Raw genomic sequence first — 21,810 nt, forward strand, 5'->3', positions numbered from 1 at the left:
TGTGTGTGTGTGTGTGTGTGTGTGTGTGTGTGTGTGTGTGTGTGTGTGTGTGTGTGTGTGTGTGTGTGTGTGTGTGTGTGTGTGTGTGTGTGTGTTTGTGTGTGTGTGTGTGTATGTGTGTGTGCAGATTGTCATGATGTCAGACTCACAGGCTTGGTGGTGCGGGTGGCTGTGTTGGCCATGGAGACGGAGCTGAAGCCGGGGTTATAGGTGTGGTATCTCAGACTGGAGGAGCCGTTCAACTCTGCAGGGAGGGAGAGAGAGAGAGAGAAGAGAGGGAGAGAGAGAGGGAGAGAGAGAGCGACAGAGAGAGAAGAGAGGGAGAGAGAGAGGGAGAGAGCGAGAGAAAGAGAGAGAAAGAGAGAGAGCGACAGAGAGAGAAGAAAGGGAGAGAGAGAGAAGAGAAGAGAAGAGAAGAGAAGAGAAGAGAAGAGAAGAGAAGAGAAGAGAAGAGAAGAGAGACAAAAATAAGAGAGAGACAAACAGAAAAGAAAAGAAAAGAGAGACAGAGACAGAGCAGGGGAGATAAACAAAAGAGACAAAAGGAGGGTGAACGAGGGAGAGGAGAGAGAAAAACAAGAAAGGAAGTGAAACGGAAAAGGAGAAAGGGAGTCTTGGCATTAGTGTAGGTCCCAAATGACCGATCTCTGATTTCAGTATTACATAAAGGGAAAAACCTTTTGTGCTTGTTTGGGTTTTACAAGAGGGAATGACATCAGAAATACCAGGAACACCCATATGACTTTAACACACTTCCTAAAACGAACACTCAACATGTCATTGGATCTGAATGTAAATGCTTCTTGTCCCTTCTCATAAATGTTCTTGGACTTGTGAAAGGGACAGATGTTGTCCACTATATTGGTCTTGATGCACGAACTACGCGTGCTCTGTCATTATAATCTGCTACAATGTAATGTTGTTCCTGACCCATATTGATAAATAAACCAATAAATAAACAAACACTAGTATAGAGGCGTGTCCTCACATTCTAAAGGATACATGACCCTGCATGAAACCCGACACCCCGCGATGTGATCTTCTTCATTAGCCTTCATGGATATCAGTACTGCTGTCGGCCATCTTGCCTTTCCACCCAACGCCGTGAATAGTTAATAAACCATCCAGACCTGCAGGGGCTATACCTGACGGGCATCTTATGTGTGCTTTGGCACAGTCTACACCGGGCCCTATGGACACCCAGGCGCCAGGGTAGAGAATTAGCGTGAAACAGGAGAAACTTGGAGGGAAGATGCTACGCATGCTAAGGAAGCCACTGAAGGAGCAAAGGCAGACCTGAGTGACATCATTTTGTCAAGAGCAACTGCTTGGGGATTCAGTGACAGACAGAGAGCATTTTGTCCTTACCGACTAGACCGTTTGAGAGACTTACTGACAAGACCTTTTTAGAGTCTGCAAAGTACTTTCACCAGGCTCTATTTGTTTTTCCATATTTTCTAAGATAAAAAGTCTTTTGAAATACTTTTAACCTCCATAAAATCTCCTAAGCCACATCAAATAATTCCCTTGTCTAGAAATATGCACACAATTTCTGCATTGTGATTTCTGAGTGTCACCAGACACACCTCTAAATGTAGATTAATAAGCCACCTATTATAGACACAATATGCAGGGCCAGGCAGATAAGGACTGAACCAATGATCCTGAAGACAGAACAGCACCTTAATTACTGGAATAGAGAATTCAAGAGGGGGGTAGTTCACTCTGGCCAGAAGCCATGTTGGCTGTGGCACTGGGTAGGGAGGGGGGATGTAAGTAGGAGAGATGCAGGGGGGTCCTGTAACAGGCGTCTTTGTGGTGAGGCCCTAGGAAATGATAAGAGTGAATGTGCAACTCTACCCAAGGCTTAATTACAATGGCTAACAGTGTGGAAGAGACCTGAGGGACACTACAGACCTGATCTGACAGGGAGGGAAAAGACTGGACTGAAAATAGTGACGCTACCACACTATCTAGTTACCAATAGAGAGGGAGAAGGAATTGAATGGATTGAAAAGGACTGAAAATTGTCACATTAAGACACAATGTACTGAAGCTAGAGACTTAATTAATTAATGGCCTAATTCTAGGCTGGATCCACCCCAACACCATCTGCAGTCTAAAATCTGGATTTTGCATTTAACCCACTAAGTGCCACTGGTGACCAAAGATTAGAGACCACCACTCTAAAAAGTTAAATATACATATGGTTGAGGACCTCCATGAAAAGAAATGCTCTTGTTAATTCTTTGTCTTCAAATCATTTGGACACACACACACACACACACACACACACACACACACACACACACACACACATACAAAAATACATACATACATACATACATACATACATACATACATACATACATACATACATACATACATACATACATACATACATACATACATACATACATACATACATACATACATACATACATACATACATACATACATACATACATACATACATACATACATACATACATACATTTAGCTGGTGTAGGTGAAACCCTAAAGGCCTCTCTTAGCGTGAGAACATGAGTAAGACTCAGAGGGATGAGTCTGTGAGTGAGAGAAGGCTGATGGAGTGTTGATAAAGAGCAGACCAACTCCCATCCTCACGGTCAAAAGGTTTCACTCCCACAGAACGCTCACCAACAGACAGAGGAAAAAAAGCCCAGATAATTAAAGAGCAATGATCCCCTCTTTAATATGAAAAACACTCCTTATCTTTGACCCAAAGCCATCCCTGCCTCTCTTCAACTTTTTCTTCAGATCTTGTTTATGTGCCTGCTATTAAAGGCTAAAGCAGCTAGGCTTAGTGAATAACTGTTATATCATGCTTCTCTAATAGCCTATCAGGACAGATATTTCCTCTCTTTTCCTGGAGGATTTTAAAAGCTGAACTGCTGTTGCTTGCAGCCTGTGTTTGTGTGGATCGGTTTCCATGGAAACACTCAGAAGTCAGTAAGGAGTGTTTTGAACTTCGTGATTTGGGTTTCGTGATTTCCCAGCCTAGCGTGATGTCATTTTTTAACTCTATTCTATTTTTTTTAAAATTCAAATTTGAGATGTTCTTATCTGAGGTCTTTTTCTACGCTGTCCTTCCTTTAACCTTCCCATCCTCCTCTCCTCTCCTCTCCTCTCCTCTCCTCTCCTCTCCTCTCCCTTACACAAACATCCTCTGAGAATGAAGAACATGTGAGAGTGACTTCATTGCGACCTTAAAATTAAAAAGGGGACCCCAGACTGCCTAAGACTCATAAACACAAAAGAATTTTTTTTATCAACATCAGGGAGGCCCCCCACCCCTGCTGCCCCATAACTACGGCCCCGCCTCCCAATACGCCCCCCACCCCACCCCCTGAATCCTGGCATGTGAAAAGCAGCGAAATGTGGCGATGGGGCCGGGCTGGAGAGGTCCGCAGAGATAGAGTGGGTTTTGAGGCGGAGCGGAAGAACATTCTGGAAGGGATGTAAGCAAAGTGGCAGTTTAGGCTCCGCTACTGTGGCCTGTGTGGGGAGAGGTTACGGGCTGGATGAGGGCCAGATCAGGGCCAGAACAGAGATGAAAGCTATGTGGTAGTTAGGGCTTAGCCACTGCAGCTGGTGGATAAGGGTGTGGACGGATGAGGAATGCTTCCAAGGAGAGAGAGAGACGGAGAGAGAGGAATGGAGAGGGGGGCAGAGGGAAAGAGAGGGAAACCTTTAACTTAAGAGAGAGAGAGAGGGAGAGAAAGAAAAAAGAGAGAGAGAGTGAGAAGGGAGAATGAGACAAAGAGACTTGGATTGAAAGGGAGTAAGAGAGACAAAGAAAGAGTGAGGGAGAGAATTAAAGAGTAGGAAAGACTATTATTGTGAGAGACAGAAGGAGGAAGGAGAAGAGATTTATAGAGAGAATGAGATGAAGGGAACTTAAGAGAAAGAAAGAGAGAGAGAGAGAGAGAGAGAGAGAGAGAGAAAGATAGTACACCTAATGTTAAAAACATCTGCTTCTGTTCCAGGTCCCGTAGCGTGTTCACATCATATGAAAACTCTTTGTCTTCAGGTTCATTAAAAGCGACCTGAAGCTCTGAGCAGCGTAGCAGGAGCCCTGGGAGGAATGCAGGCAAGACTCGCAGGCCACCACTTATTTGTTTTCAGTCTGGCCTAGATAGAGGAGGAAATCAATCCCCGTAGCAAGCTATACACACACAAACACACACACACACACACGCTCTCACACACACACACACACACACACACACACACATACACATACTGCATGGTCAATCATTAGTCAGTCACTGACTAAGTAGTAATTTAGTGTCCTGTCTGTCTTGTGAAATACTTTAATTTGGTATATGATGAAAACAAAGGCTAATTAACATTTCCTTACATATGTCACATCCTGGACAAGGTCTATATAACGTTTACTGTGGAGAACTGTGCATGGTGCATGATGTAGGACTGCCCTTAAGGAACTAAATGAAATATGGAGCGATGGAATGGTTGGCAAGCTAGACTTCCCAGAGAATCTGATCGACACCTGACCATCCGGTGTCGACACATTATTCATCAGATAAAACATCAAATCATTCCGGTTTCAAAAAAATCGACCACATCTAGCCCGGATTCGTCCTAAAATCAGCAACATCTGTGCCAGATCTGTGCCAGCTCTATGACCAATGGAGAAAGCTGTTTGAGGCTTTGCAGCAAAATCAACCACAGCACTTTTATTGGAATTTGGTTTTTCGAGGATGGTCACTCAAATGAGCTTAGAAGGGGTTGTCTGAGGCCGCTGAGAAAGCGAGCCAGAGGCTGCAGCTGAGGCGCTCGCAGACTACCTGTGCTCGTAAATCAACCTGAGCTAAAACTGAGATATGTGAAATCTTGCCTAGGTTTATCTTGAGGTGTATTTATTGTTCTCTCTGGTTGTGACAGTATTGTAAGTAACCCATCATGAGTGTGGAGGGGGGTGGCTCTTGGACACCAGATACCACTGTTGAGCCTTCTGGAGGTGGCGTGAGCCTACTTCAATTAACACTGATGAAGGAAGGTGCCTGATTGTAAAGCCCAATGAAATGCTCATGAAGGCAGCTTTGCTGTTGTACCCTGCTGCTAAGATTCTATGGTTGAGCAGCCATGTTGTTGTGTTTAGCACTTGTGGTCTACAGACAGAGCATGTTGTACTGTGCAGGGCCTTTACGGATCCTGGGTACATGCAACGCGTGTTACGGCTGTCTCCAGCCAGTTGTGCGTTGTTGTTGTATCTATGTTTGGGCAGTTGTTATATTGGTTAGGTCGCTGGCTATGAGTACTTGCATGTCACATTGAAAGGATTGGCCGCTATGGGAAGTCCCCAACCAATAGCACAATGAAATGAAATTTTTTTTCTGTGAATAACTAAAAACTAATCCCGTTTACAGAGTCTGGACTGTGTACGAACACCAGATTTTATTTTAGTGCAAACACTGAACGGACAATTTGCTCAATGTGACAAAAAGTGTATGGGATTAGAACTGAGGACCTCTCCTTTAAGGATCTTGAGGATACTGATATTACAAACCACTGCTATACCCCTACTCACTGTGTGAGCTAATTAAGAAAAATCTTTATCTTGGAGCATTTTTAAAACTGAAATTCTTGGTGTGAATGACATTCCGTCTCTCAGATGACACCCTAAACTATTCAAACTGAAATGTCAAAGGTTTCAATAAACAGAGAGTGGGAACAGATTTGGAATATTTGAGAAAAGTCAGGGAATGACCGCTGTGTTGGAGTTCATCCGACATCCTCAAATATCTGAATCTGTGGGAGTAGACCATAGCTCTCTCAGCATGCCTTCAAACCATTAAAAATAAATCATAAAATAATAGAATAAACCATTATAAAATAAATAAAACATTTGTTGATGGAAAACCATGTCATGTACTTAAACATGCAGGCACACAGTTACTGTAGTGATGTGAACGAACATGCCACAGAAGGTAACGCCTGATCTTTATCAGATCAGGGTCAGATCAGGGTCAGATCAGGGTCAGATCAGGGTCAGATCAGAGTTAAAGATAATTTCTGTCAGTGGTCCCTCTCCTTAAATGGCTGTATGAACTTCTGACCTCTCATGACTCCAAGCTATGATTGCAAAACAGACAGCATATCGTCTCTAAAAAGTGAAACAGTACAAGGAGTAGCTCCGCCCATCCCCATGTGTTTCAATGACAAATTACCCTATTTTCCATGTGATTTTCCTCGTCTTAACTTTCTTTACATCTACAGTGTCTAATTCGACCAATTTTAATACGCTGATATCTGCATATTTTTTATTTTTCCCTAGAAATGGGTTTTTGAGGCGTGGATACACTTGGGATTGGGAATGAAGTGATTGACAGCCTTTGCTGGAAGAGACCATCTGCAGGACCCTGAATCGCACTCATTCTTCTTCATTACATGGAGTAACAGAGTCTGTGGTTGCATGTGGTCGAGCTTGTCAGGCAACATAATCCAACCAACCACTGTTTTTTGTCCTGTGACGCTGTCGGTTGTACTAACAGACTCTGCGGAAAGTTATTTGTAGATTTCCCGATAAGTCTAATGTTTTAATAATGAGTTCTTAACTCCCACTGCATGACGAGAACATTCCGTACCGGTATGATGAGTTAGAATGTTAGTCACATCAATGTCAGCGAATTTTCAGTTCATCTGATACTTGCCCTCCTTAGACGCGTCCCTAATAATGGAATATCTAAAGCTGAAACTGGTTATGCTCTCTGGGGAGAAGAAATGAAGAGCCTTTGGGGATGCAACCGCTGCCTATTCGTCTGATCATTTACACCAGTGTAAATGTAACAACTGAGGACTGTAAAAAGCTAAGAAAATGAATATCCTGATGGTCACATTTTGGCATGCTGTTGCTGCACGTTCAATGACGGGCCTTGGTATTGAGAGAAGGGGGCAGGCCTACCACATTAGTAGGTGTACCTGACCTCTAACATCTGACCTCTGACCTTTGACCTCAACTCTTCTGTGCAGACTCTGGCTCCAGATAGCACAGAGAGTCCCTGCTGCGCAAACTCTAATTCCAAATTTGACAACATGGCTGAGGTATTTTTTTAGCTTCATTGCTATGGAACTGAAGAGAATGGCACCACACCGTTACAGTGGTTGAATCCAGCGTAATCCGTACGCATCACCTCACATCAGCTCCGTATGCCACAACAGGGCCCGACAGAACCCAACAGGACTGTCAGGAATATCACATCATGCTTTACGTACCAGTACAGTACCGGACTGGATGGAAAGGAATGGAAACGATGATCAAGCTGATTCAGGGTGAAGCTAGTGTCTGATCCGTACTCGTACCTCTCTTTAACATTTAGGACTGTGTGTGTGTATGTGTGTGTTTGTGTGTGAGAGGGTGTATATCAGTGTGTGTGAGTGTGTGTGGTGTATCCTTTAAAGAGGCTGTCTGGGACATACTCCACACGTTGCCTGTGGTCTAAAATAGCAGCTGAGTCTCTGATAAGTCACTGGCTGTGTCACCACGGGGCGGGGTCACACATCACACGGGGAGACGAACATAATGAACTCACATACCTGGTCAATCTGATTCATATTCACCAGGGGATGAATGATCACAAGACTGCAATTTACTAACATAGCTGACCACCGGATACCAGCCAGAGCTGAGCCAGACCTACAGTAAGACAGACGTAAGACAGATCTGAGACAGACCGAGACACGGCTACACCAGGGTCAGAGGTGCGTTCAAAATACAAAGCAAAGCAACCATTCGCAAACACTGTCAGACAGTTTTTTTTCACCGTGAACGTCTGCGGACACACACACAAACACACACACACACACACACACACACACACACACACACACACACACACACACACACACAGAAACAGACTGAGGAGGTAGCTCGTGCTGAACAAACTAAGGCTAAACTTTAAGTCATTCAAATTCAAAAGTTCAAACAAAAACACTGCCGTCCTCCTAACTGGGAAAGCTGAACAGGCAGGTGAAAACAGAGGGCTGTGTTAGTGTGTGTGTGTGTGTGTGTGTGTGTGTGTGTGTGTGTGTGTGTGTGTGTGTGTGTGTGTGTGTGTGTGTGTGTGTGTGTGTGTGTGTGTGTGTGTGTGTGTGTGTGTGATGGGGTTAGGGTCGAACAATGAAGCATCTCAAAGGAATGTATCACCTCAGCTGTGAAACCCTTACAGAACATATTCAGCATCTGTCACTGTGTGGAGTTAGAAGTCCCTTCTGGGGGAAAAACACTACTTTAAATGGATTCTAACAGTTACTCTGTGATGTTCTTTGACTGGTAATAGTTTTATCTTGTATTACAACAAACCACAGGTTTTTTCCTCTATTGACGCTCCCTGTGTGTGTGTGTGTGTGTTTGTGTGTGTGTGTGTGTGTGTGTGTGTGTGTTGCCAAACTGCTGATGGTTAGAGTCTGAGGTCAGTGTCCAGACCTGCCCTGCTGACTGAGAGATTATGAGGACACATTTACAGCCACACAAAGGACCACATAGCTCACCAGCCTCAGTGTAGTGGGACTGTGTGTGTGTGTGTGTGTGTGTGTGTGTGTGTGTGTGTGTGTGTGTGTGTGTGTTCGTAGGGGTCAAAGGTTAAATGCCCAGCATTTCTCAAACTCAACGGAAAGCCCTGAAACTGCAATGAGTTAACTAAGGCCTGAGCCAATAGTTCATTTTATAAACTTCTAAACAGAACCATAAAACTATATTTAAGCAAAAACAAATGTTCCCCTCAGTCTTCACTTACTGTGGAGAGAGTACGCATGAGGTGTAATCACATTATAGGCAAGATTTACAGTCCCTCGCTATAAATCATCAAGCTCAACTCCAGCATTCACACACAGTTATGGGGATGATTATAGACATCTGATTTTGATATTGTATAATTATCCTCTGTACTGCCCAATTATCATATTTTTATACCAACATTTCAACCCAGCATAAAAGATTACTGTGTGAGGAGGGTAGAATATCCTATGAGACATCACAGTGTAATACAGTATATAACATACAGTAGGACCACAGTCGTGTAATACAGTATAACAGTAGCTATAGAGGACCACAGCAGTGTTATACAGTATATAACATACAGTAGCTATAGAGGTCATTTAACTGACCAGCACTGCTTTCATCGGGGACAACGCTCCCCTGTCCACCCTACTACCAAAACGGCCAGTTGTAAACTTCAGCTCAACAACATCCCAGGGTCCTACAAATGCTTGGTCTAGATAAACTGCCTGTTCAGGCTGCGATACACACCAAAGGGAGGAGAGCAGCCGGCCATTTACATTTAAATGGAGGCTGGCAGCATTCATTGCCATGACAACAGAGGTAGTCAAAGATCACGAGGGAGGGTGTGCAGGTATGAGCAGAAGAGGGGCCGTGATTGAATTATGCCCTATTTTCTGCTTTTAGGATGTGTACATGTGTGTGTGTGTGTGTTTGTGTGTGAGTTTATGTGTGTGTGCCTGCTTGAATGTGAGTGTCTTGTGTGTGTTTGTGTGTATGTGTATGTGTGTGTGTGATTGTGTGTGTGTGTGTATGTGTATGTGTATGTGTATGTGTATGTGCATGTGTATGTGTATGTGTAAGTGTGTATGTGTTTGTGTTTGTGTATGTGTATATGTGTTTGTGTATGTGTATGTGTATGCGTATGCGTATGCGTATGCGTATGCGTATGCGTATGCGTATGCGTATGCGTATGCGTATGCGTGTGCGTATGTGTATGTGTATTTGTCTGTCCGTGTGTGTGTGTGTGTGTGTGTGTGTGTGTGTGTGTGTGTGGTGTGTGTGAAGTTTGAAAAGTGATACCTAGTCCCACGAGACTGTGCTCCCCTGTGTTCTGCACACACACAATGATGCTATCTGACAGTGGGGACTCTGCCCAGTCTGTGATGACCCATTTAGGGATTAATGTGCAAAAGATGCCGCACCTGAGACTTCACAGGCTCTTAAACCCCAGCAGACAAGCACACAGCAACCTAGTCATTACATCAGACGTGGCTGAATGGAGGGATAAGAGAGAGAAGGAGAGAGGAAGAGAAAGAGACAGAGGGGGGTAGAGAAGAGAAAGGGAGAGAGAAAAGGAGAGACAAGAAGAGACGGAAGGAAAAAGAGCGAGAGAGAGAGATAGACAGACAGGCTGAGAAAATGAGAGGGAGAAGAGAGAGGGAGAGGGAAGGAAAGAGAGAACAGAGAGGGAGAGATAGAAAGAGAGAGAGGCAGAAAAAAGCGAGGTGGTGGGATACTGACTTTTGCAACATTGTATCAAAAGACAGAGCATGACAAAGCAACTTTGAATAGATGAGCGAACAAGAAATAATAAGAGGGAGAGAGAGAGAGAGAGAGAGAGAGAGAGAGAGGGAGAAAAGAAGAGTGGGAGAGAGGGAGAGGGAGGGAGAGTATTTAAAGTACAATGAACTTCTATCCGTCCCTAAAAAGTATTTCTCTCTGTGTGAGATACGAAACAGCAGCAACTTCTGCCTAAGTACAGGCTCAGTGACAACAACCTTGCAGATGAAACAGGTAGACCGAGAGCAGCCTGGCTGCCAAAACAGGACAGAACATGTGGTCACTGCCAAACAGGGAAGGTTGAGGAGGGGGAGACAGGAGCACTTGGCTATCCTCTCAGGAGAGGGACCTTCAGCTGCGTTGGCAGCACAATAGATTTCATTATGTCAACCTTAGGGACACTACTTTAACCTTCCATATGTAAATATTGTATTGTTTGTAAGGTTTGTTTGTTTGTTTGTTTTTCCGTTAATTTCTGTTTATTTTATGTAAGTCTACACAAAAACATGTAGATCTATGTAAGTCTACACATGTAGATGTCTTGTTCCTTGTATTACTTATCCGTGTATAACTGCTTTGGCAATACATATAGCCTACCTAGTTTGTTATGCCAATAAATCACACTGAAATGAATTGAAATTGAGAGAGAGAGAGAGAGAGAGAGAGAGAGAGAGAGAGAGAGAGAGAGAGAGAGAGAGATAGGTCAGAGTGTCCCTTCACTCACCGGTCCTTATCTCCTGAGTTCTTCCCCCCATACAAACTAACACCCCACTAACACTTCAGGAACAGAAAAGCAACAGAACAAATTTGAAGATAAACAACATAATCCACTGGAAAACAAACAAAAAAACTAAACAAAATTCTATTCTATTTGCATTCTAAATAGAAATTATACTCTAGCACCCTATACAACCCTAATCACAGACACAAATCTGACACCCACGTTGCCAGACAGAAGTACAGACTCAGTGAACACAGCCTGGCCATGACGGTTGTCTGACAAAGCTGGCTGCTCAAGGAAAACGGACTGTGCTCCCACTGCGACTGCTACCAAATGCTTTGGTTATACTGTAGAACGTTATGGTCATGCCAATAAAGCTCCTTTTGAATTTTGAATTTGAGAGCGAGGACAGAGAGAGAGAGAGAGAGAGATAGAGAGAGAGAGAGAAAGTAAACCACACAAGTAAACCACACAAACTACAGAGAGCTTATTGTTTCATGAGGAATATTCACTCATGTTTGAGTTTCATCTCTTGCTCTCTGCCTGTAAATCCATCCTCACATCCTTGTGGCATCCTGGTTGCTCCTAATCTAAATACGTCTCCTCTGTTTATTTTAATCCCAATACTCTCACATCTATCATAGGCCATCACCTCCCTGTCACCAGCCTCACAATCAACTATAAAACCCATCATATCCCTATTTCACCGGACAATACATATTATGGACAACACAAGTTTGCACCACTGCCATCCTGGAGAAACACAATATGCTTAGCTTTGAAAGCTCCATAAGCTATTCCATCCTAAAGTTCTTTTTCAAACGCCTACGTGGTCAGGCTCCCTCCCGGCGTCATGGAGATGCCTCAAGACAGCAGCACTCCAGTAGAGCCTGAACGAACAGCAACTGTCACAAAACCTCATTTGGACAATCAGTCTTCTCTGTTAAAGAAGCTGAGTGTGTAAAATGCAACACAACTTTACTGTTTTGAGAAGCACAGTTAATATCCTTGCATAGACACAGCTGTATTTTTATTTCATATAATTTTTATACCTGTTTTATTTTTGAACCTGTATTTTATTTCTTGTTTTCCTTTCCTTTCTTTTTTACCTATTTTTCCTTTTTTTTTTTTTTACCTCACAAGTGTTGTAAATTAGCGTTACTCTACAAACACTAAACACAGTGCATATGGTGCCTGTGCAAAATATATGTTGCAGTTTAAATGCTACTGTTGTGTCCATGTCAAATTCATAAATTCTTTTTCTATTACAGTGTAAGACTGAAATATGTGCTCATAGCAGCGGAGGGTTCAGGACAATATGATTTAAATGTATAACTAAAGACAGCACTAAATTCAGAGGTTTGCTGATTTGCCAAAGTGCTTTAGGCCCATAGGTCAGCTGGGGTTTTATTCAGTAACATCCATTTCTTATCTTTCCTCTCTGCCCACTTTCACTTCCATCATTTCTAATGATTAACTGCATGATGCAACAATTCTGTTTCTTTAAAACTTGGCTCACAGGTGACTAACACATGGTGTGGTCATGCACATTCTTACACTTAGAACTTGAGATTTCTACACTGAGTGGTCCAGTGGTCAACAATCTCCCTCACACACACATGTCAGTATCAGTTTCATATGCTTTATTGGCATGATCAATTTTAGTATTTATTCTGCCAAATCACTTCACTAAAAGTGTGTTATAAAAAAAAGTATTGGGGGGTAATTACAATTCTGACACAAGCAAGTGAGTTAGGCAGCTAATCACTGACAGCTGACAGCTGACTCTGACTCTTTGTGTGTGTGTGTGTGTGTGTGTGTGTGTTTGCTTGTATGAGTGTGTGTGTGTGTGTGTGTGTGTGTGTGTGTGTGTGTGTGTGTGTGTGTGTGTGTGTTGGGGGGGGGGGGGGGGGGTGCAGGTGTGTCGCTGGGTGGCTGACAACCTGGATCCATATCAAAGGACATGCCTTTCCCCTGCCAGTGTAGGGCTTTAACTAAACTGATTGCCTGAAGTTAGACTCAATCAGCAGAAACAAGCATCACACCAAGCCAAGGGCGAGGCAGTGACTTCACTCACACTTTCTTTCTGGATTGCCTCATCAGACAATATAATTAATTACAGATAGACACATCTGTGTAGGAATCAACATTGGTGTTTATGCTTAAAGCTTCCACAGTGTGTTGTTGGCAAAACGAGAAACCCAAACCAGTGAATTCACAGGACATTTCAATACAAACTTCACATAAAGACATCTTTCAAACAGATAAAGCATCTTTCTCTACAATGAAAAGGTACTAACTAACTCTGGCAAATGGATAACACTGTATACCCATATGTGGGATTACTACTTGATGTCATAGTTATAGAGTAACACTAGTCTTGTGGAATAATAAGTGATTCATAGTTTGGTCACAAAATCTACAGATGCTCAGATTATAATCAAACTATCTGTTGAAACTCTATAATTAATGATTAAGGTAAGCGTTAGGGGCTGGGTTTGGTTACTTTAATTTCAACAAGCCATCTGTATTTCTGCGGTTGACTCTCGTGTGCCTAAGTGAAGCACAGTGTGTTCGTTGACCTGAAAACCACGTCAGCCTCACACGCCAGTCGTCACGCTGGTGCACAGAAGTAGCTCCACTCAGCCACAAACTGATACACCCGAGACCGCCCGCAAACATAACGGATTTCCAGATTTTACCAAATCCCCACAAACGTTGACTAACTCTGAAGGAGGAGCAACATCACCAGAACGCTATGGCAACCACTATTTTGTTTCTTTTAAACTTACTGAACAAACACCTGCCAGAAAAGTCAACGAACCAAAGCAATTTTTATATATATATATTTATAAAGTCAGTAGCATCTGATGTGTGAGCAATGTGCAGGCAGAACATTGAGTAATTCAACAGGTACCTGAAGCGGCGTACTGTGGGGTGTTGGTCCGGGGCAGCGACCCGCTCGACCGCTCCGCTAGACGCATCTGAACCTGCTGCTGGACCCGCTTGACTTTAGCCGCTTCGGCCGATGCAGAGCCTCCGTGTCCGAGCTGGTGGTCAGACGGGACAGCGTAGGTGGTGACCGAAATGTTAGGCTGGAGAGCAGAGAGAAAGAAACTGTCGTTGGCCACGACGGCACTCATGATGAAGATAATCAGCAAACAAAATAAAAACTGTGTTGAAGTCCCAAGTAATCCTTGCGAAATGACTTTTATTTGCGCCGATGCATAAAACTCTCCGACAAAATGCGCATTATAAGGTGAAAGGGGTGTGGCATCCCACAACAATAGCAGAGAGGAAAAGTTGATCCGTCTTGCGTGTCGGTCTTGACATACACAGGCAGACTCAGAAGAGCCCGATACCCCACCGAGTCTCCGGCCCCTCTGCTCGGACTTCCAATGAGAGACGCTGGGGCGGGCCAGGGCGGAGTCAGCGACCGGTCATTGATCACCTATCTAGGTATACTCACAAGCAGAAAATGTCCGAGCGACAAGGTCAGTAAACAAATCTAAATAAAAAAAGCACGTCATATGTATTGTATCCCAGAATAATAAGGAGGAGGCGACAGCGAGTCTTTGCAACTACACTGTCTCTGTATTAGGACTGTCAGAGTTTTTGCCTAGGAAAATTATTTGCAAATAGTAATGTAATGAATAACACACTATCAGCAACAAATAGGCCCATTATTTGTTTAAACTAAACTAAAGATTAGAACAGCAGGGTGATTCTTAATAATCTATCTATAAATGGAAAACATTTGTTGTACTGTACATTTGTATTGTGTATATTTTGTAAGAATATTTACTATATCTTCAAAATCCAAAGATAGCTTATATCCTTATAATGGTAAGGTGCACCTATATTTCAACTATGAGAGTAAATGTTTGTTAGCAGTGTAACTTTCAGATTCCCTCAGGACATGGTAACGCAAGCCTCATTCTTTGCGACAATCGGAAATCTACTCTCTTGGCGAGGCTACTGCCAGAGACTGTAATAAGCACTAAACAATCTGAATGGGCTTGTCTGACATTTAGCTGCCATATGAGATCTCAGTCAAGCATGCTACCAAGACATCAAGCCCTCGTTGAACTGTCACATAATATCAGTCTGCCAATTCATTGTTTGATTACATTAACCTAATGCAATGCTTTGAGCTCTCTCAGTTCTGCACAGCTCTGAGCAGGTCGGCCAGGAATGTGGACACTAAACTTGTTATCCTGAGGTTGACCTGTGTGTCAAAGATTTAGTGCACATGTTAAATATATACCTTGAACAACTAAATACATGCCCTTGGTTGTATGTAAAAATAAAAGTGAATAAACATACATGCACATACACTAACTATGGTCCTCACAGATAACACATCACACACATCTAACACAAAGAGATAGCGCCATTCTGCTGCTTGATTGACAGCTGCCTGCCCCCCCCCCCCCCCACCCCCCCCTTACTGTTGGGTTTGGTTCAGATCAAGGCTAAAATTTGGTCCAGATCTGACCCACCCAGACTCAGCAGAGTGTGTGTGTGTGTATGTGTGTATGTGTGTATGTGTGTACTGTGTGTATGTGGGTGTGTGTGTGTGTGTGTGTGGTTTCTGAGTCAGCGGCCTCTGTAATGGATAAATGGCATTGATCGAGCCGTATGTCAAACGGCTGGTCTCCCTGCATTAGACATGATGCGTGGAGAAATGGATGTCTAAGCACGTTCCAGCGTCCTGCTGCAGCAACACTTACACTCGGCCTGTCAGACCCTTTGACACAAACACAGACACACATACACACATACACACACACACACACACACACACACACACACTTACAGATCCCATTGAACACACACACACAGACACAGACACAGACACACTCACACACACACACACACACACACGCACACAAACACACACACACACACACACACACAAACACACACACACACACACACACAGAGGCACACACAGACAGTCACATAACAAATACACACAAATGTATCTTGCATCTATAGTGTGATAGATCGATAGACAGAGAGAGAAAGGGAAAGAGAGAGAAGGTTGTGATATCTGTTCAGCTCTTCCTTAATCATTTTTGAGAGAATTAGCCCTTTTTCTCTTTTGAATTGTGCAAATGGCTCTGGTGTCCAGCTGTAGTTTCTCCAGAGGAGTGTGATCCTAGAGGTCATGCCGATGGCGAATAGAAAGAGGATGGTGCACATCGTCAACCCCCCCAGAAACAGACAGGCCACAGGAAAGCCCATTTAGCCTGTGTCCCTCCACATAATTACACCAGTACTTAGTTTGAGAAATAATCTTAAATTTATGGATGAAATTACACCCTTGTGGAAACGACGCTGAACCACTTGACAGAGAGGAACCTCTGTGGGGGGACAGAGGGAGGGCAGTTACTCACCATGAGAGCGGAACCAGCTTGCCAAGCTCACAGGAACTGTTCTTGGTTCTTTGGTCTGTGGTTCCTCAGTGGGTCTGTGGCTCTGCTGGTCCAACTGTAATTAAGGGTTTTCCTTCAGTGATGTGGATGCTTTTCCCCTTTGCCTCTGCCTCACTCACGCACTCTCTCTCTCTCTCTACCTCTTCTCCTTCTCTCTCTCTCTCTCTCTCTCTCTATACCTCTTCACCTTCTCTCTCTCTCTGACCAGCTGTCTTTATTTTTTCTTCTTCACTCCTCTCTCTCTTTCTCTCTCTCTGTTATTCACTGTCTCTCTCCCATCCACTATCTGTCTGAACTCGTTTTCTTCTCTCGTCCTTGCTCTCTCTCTTTCTCTCTCTGCTTTTTCAGATAACTCTGTCCTGCTACACAGGGGAGTGGATGTGTTTGTTCTGTGTATGTCCTCCTTATGTGTGTGTGTGTGTGTATCCCCGCCCGATGGCTCCTCCTTGTGTGTGTTTGTGTGTGTGTGTGTGTGTGTGTGTCTGCGTGTGTCCGCCGATGGCTCCTCCTTGTGTGTGTGTGTGTGTGTGTCCGCCTGATGGCTCCTCCTTGCAGGGAGAGGGGAGGTAAGGATGGGTATGATGTAGGAGTGTGTGACCTGAAGGGCGGAGGACTGATTCACTCTCTCCACCTTGCATGGTTCAACGGCGTATCACATAGGGGTGATGGATATATCTCTCTCTCACACACACACACACACACACACACACAGATCTCTATAACACACAGACACACACACGCACGCACACATTTCTATTTCACACACACACACACACACACACACACATCTCAATCACACATACTCACAGGCACACAGCCACACACACACAGTTATATACCCAATGACTGTATATCCAGTCGATGTTACATCCCTGCTTCGGGAAGGAGGAAGGGGTGAGTGACCGGTCTAGGCTGGCACTGTAGAACATCACTCCAGCCCTCCATGCAGTGCTCTTACTTGGGGTTTTATATCATTTGAGTCCTCACAAAGTCCAAAGGGCCCTGAGTGTCACCAGGCCTCTCCGTTGGGTCCAGAATTAGAGCAGCCTACTCCATGGCAAGTATGTCCATAAACTCATTTTTCCAGTGGTCCATGTTAAAGCAGTTGTTCTTGCGTTCTTTCCAATTCAAGAGAATAGTCCGCTTTGCCACTAGGAATGCTAGAGACAGTACATGTTGTGTTTTCCTTGCTTGTAATCCTTCTATCCCATTTCCAAGCAGGCACACAATTGGGCAAGGGGTAATCCATATATTAAACATTAAGTTCAAGATATTAACAATGTCCTGCCAAAATTGCTTAACAGCAGGACAATTCCACAACATATGTGCCAGTGTCCCCACCGAGCCACAACCATGCCAGCACTTATTTGACACAGAAGGGTCTATTTTATTCACTGTTTCTGGAGTCATGTAGGCTCTATGGATTATTTTTAGCTGGATCAATTTGTATCTAACACATTTTGAACTTGTGGTGCTCTTTCTAAGTGCTGCATTCCATTGTGACTCGGAGATGGGCATTCCCAGGTCACGTTCCCATTTACTTTTTATAGGTATATTTACACATGGTTTCACTGAGGACAGTAGCTTATATATGAAAGACACAGTGCCCTTTCCTTTTATGGCTAAAATTAATTTGTTCTCCAGATCATTGTGTGTTCCCAGTTGTATACCCTTTGACAATAATGCTTTTGCTATGGAATAAAGTCTATTATAAGTTAGAAAATGTACATCTGTCAACCCAAATTCTGCTTTCAAATAATTAAAAGTTACTATTTTTCCATTCCGTATTATTTGTCCCACCTGTTTTAAACCATGCTGTTGCCACTGTTTATCTTTAAGTGTTGCACCACCAGCTTCAAACAAACAGTTTCGCCACAGTGGGCAAGATGGTAGTGAATAACCAGTAAATGATAAGCATTTTTGTAATACTCTCACAATTTCGCATGAAAACTTGATTATTGGGTTATTCATTCGAGTCTTTGGGTTATACCATAGTTTATCTAGTGTCATCTCTTTATTATGTTCTGAGATTATCTTTTCTTCCAACCAGTCCCAGCTTCCAGTTTTTCTCTCTGTATTATAGGCCCACTGCAAAGGATAACGTGAATTAAATGTAATATAGTACTGGTAGATGTCAGGTAACGCTATTCCACCCCTAATCCGTGGTTCACTCAGTTTTTTCTGGCTAATCCTGGGCTTTTTGTAATTCCATAGGAATCCATGCAATATTTTATTAACCTCCTTAAACCAGTTAGTGGGGAACTTGAGTGGGATGGACGAGATTATAAAAGTCAGTCTTGGTAAAAGATTCATTTTAATAATTTCCGCTCTGGCCCAGAGAGATAAAGGTAACACAGTCCATCTCTTGGCGTCATCTCTCATAGACTTAAGTATCGCTGAGGTATTTAGTTCAACCACTTTATCAATAGGGGCTTGTATCCTGATTCCCAAGTATTTCATTCCTCCTGGTTTCCAGCTAAAGGGGGCGGAGCCAAGGTGTGATTGAAAAGTATAATTGTTAAGAGGAATAGCTTCTCTTTTAGAATAGTTTACTTTATATCCAGACAATTTACCAAAATTATCTATGGTTTTTAATACTTGTGGAATTGATTGATGTGGATTAGTTAGTGTTAATAGGATGTCATCCGCAAAATCACAACTTTAGTGAAGCGTATCCCATCAATTGCTCAGTGTCAGTCTACATCTCATTTCATGGCAATGCCACGTTTCATCATTCACCACCTCATGAGGCACGTCTGCAATGTGTCAATAGTTGTCGTTCCCAGAGGTTGAATGCTCTTCCAGGTTACTGTGCTATTTCACAATGTTCTTGAGAATCACAACTGTGAAAGTGAAGTGATTCACAACTTTGGAGACACACCAAAGTATACATCATCCCTGGACCAGGCTGCCCTGAGCTGACATTCACCTGGAGCGGACTCACCAGATCAGTTTGCGACAAACTCAAAACTGAAACGGGTTTAAGCTCTTGCACAAAGCAACATGGTAGTGTCAAAATGGTACACTTAACTCGTTTCACTCTCAAATGAGTAAAAGTGGGTGAACTACTGTAAAAGTGAGTAAAAAACTGTAAATTCGCCTTGTGCTTTGATTAGGCTAAATGCAGTTTCCTCATTTAAGCACCCCCTGATCAGTGCAACAGGATCCTCATTAGTGTGATAGCAATGACCCAACAACTACACTTTACCTCAGTGGAAGGCCACTGCCCCATGACATGCACACTTCCTGCTTGCTGTGTGATAGATGCACCCAGTGGTGTAGTCCAGGGTATACGCAGGTATACGGAGTATACCCACCCACTTATTTTTCAGTCAGCATTGAGTATACCAACTTCTCAAAACAGGGCGTATATCCTGTGCTGTATAGGCTGCTAAAATGTCTCCAGGAACCACTACACCACTGGATGCACCATCAAATGTGTGACTTAGCTAATGCTAGCTAGCTGAAGCTAACCCTCTAAATTCAACCCCAGTTAAATAAACAGCACTGGATTGCTGTAGGTTATTTACATGTTTGAACTTCTTAGCTTTACTGTAAGAACTGCCTTCATTCCTCAGAACACAGTCCAGGCCCTGAGGTAATTCAAACGAAGACGGCTCTATGGAACAGGTCCAATTTAAATCGTATGATAATCCTGCTGACTTGTCGTCATGATGACGCTATGAATTCAGTAGAATGTATTCATCCCGCTCTTTCTCACTCTCCCCAATGAATCACTCTCCCTAGTTTCTCCCTCTCTAACCTGGGTGTGGCAAAAGTTATTTTTACAGCGTGTTCTAAAAAATAAAGTGTATTTTCTTTCTTTCATTTCACGCTGTTGATGGTGTTTTCACACATTCAGAGTAATATTCTTGCCTCCCATCTTTAAAATTGAAATCCCCACTACCATCCATAGCAGGGAAAACCCGCAGAGAAGCAGTAAGTAGTTGACTAACTCTGTGACACCTTCAGGTGTGATGATCAATGCTGCTTTCCGATCAGGTACTTTAAAAAAAAAAAATCTCACACGCACACTTCGCCATATCCCCTTGCTTGTGTTCAGTTACCATTTTGAAACTTCCGTCTATAATAAAAATCTTTTCACGTCAGATTTGCTCATAAATATATATGCTGACACTTTTAAAAAACGGTTTTGAACAATGGTGTGATGCAAATAGACTACAAAGTAATTGATTAAAGAGTTAAAAAGGGATCAGGCTTCCTTCAGGTTGCGAGGCGGGCGAGTTCATGTGGGGCAAGGACGTCATCGTGTCAGAAAATGAACAGATCGGGCGTCCACAGGAACACGGATCCGCTTGCGTGTTGAAATGTATCCATTCTGGAGACCGGATTCAAAAAGTTATGGATTCAAGAACCCAACCCCGCCGGGTTCGTGTGGATGGAAGGCAGATCCGACAAAAAAAAATATCCGGATTTCGGCAATCCAGGTTCTGTGTGTTATTTGAGCACACAGAAAAATTCAATTAAATTCAATTCCTTTCAATTTTATTTATATAGCGCCATAACAATACAATTGCCTCTAGGCGCTTTACAGAGCCCAGAGCCTGAACCCCCTTAGTGCATGCACAATGGCAACAGGGGCAAGGAAGAAACCTTAAGCAGAACCACGGCACATAAGGGGGGACCCATCTGCTTGAGGTCGGCCGGGTGGAGATAGGAAGCGGAAAAGGTGGAGGGTTGTGTGGCAGAAGGGGAAGGGAAACAACAGGCAGAATTTGGTCGATGGACATAGTATATATACAGACATCCGGTGGTAAATACATGATACAGGCAAGACCAGTTTACTTATAGGGTTACTGTTACAGGGGTAAGGGATGTAGGGACAGAGAAACATTTCAGTGGTGGCAATAATGTATATTGTATATAAATGCTAGCATAGGGTATGGGGTAGAGTAAGTGTAATTGCAATTGGCCGAGGGTTTCTCCAGGTAGACCAGGTGGAGAGACTACAGCAGCGTCCCATGGCGGAGATAGTCTAGATTAGGAGGGAAAGAAAAGGAAGAAAATGAGTGGGTAGAGTTCAGCTGTCCATATGCGTAGATGAGGAGTGGTGGGGGTGAGGAGCAATGTTTCCACTTCAATCAGCAATTGGAACATGCTTTAAGGGAGAGAGAACATTTATGTTAGTAGACATCAATTTCAGAAACAGATAGGGAGATACCTTTGGGTAGTAGATTTAACAGTAGGCAAAATGGCTATTTTATCAGTGTTGTTATAGGCATAAGCAATATGATATGAAAGGAGAGAGAGAGAGAGAGAAAGGGAAAATATATGTTTAGTAATGCTGGCATTTATCATTTTGT

General features: G+C 43.3%; 1 protein-coding gene across 1 annotated transcript in view; it reads right to left on the reverse strand.

The window, feature by feature from the left end:
- The window catches only part of pkp3b (plakophilin 3b), a gene marked incomplete at both ends in the record, with an annotated part of 33,631 nt that extends 19,443 nt beyond the window's left edge, over positions 1-14,188 (reverse strand). The window contains 2 exons of the mRNA XM_080840113.1: positions 150-244; positions 13,963-14,188. Of these exons, the coding sequence (XP_080696239.1) occupies positions 150-244; positions 13,963-14,188 (321 nt within the window). The remainder of the gene's footprint in view (positions 1-149; positions 245-13,962) is intronic.
- Positions 14,189-21,810: the final 7,622 nt, after the last annotated feature.

Source organism: Sprattus sprattus (assembly GCF_963457725.1).
Source record: "Sprattus sprattus genome assembly, chromosome: 6".
In the NCBI taxonomy this organism is placed as follows: Eukaryota; Metazoa; Chordata; class Actinopteri; order Clupeiformes; family Clupeidae; genus Sprattus; species Sprattus sprattus.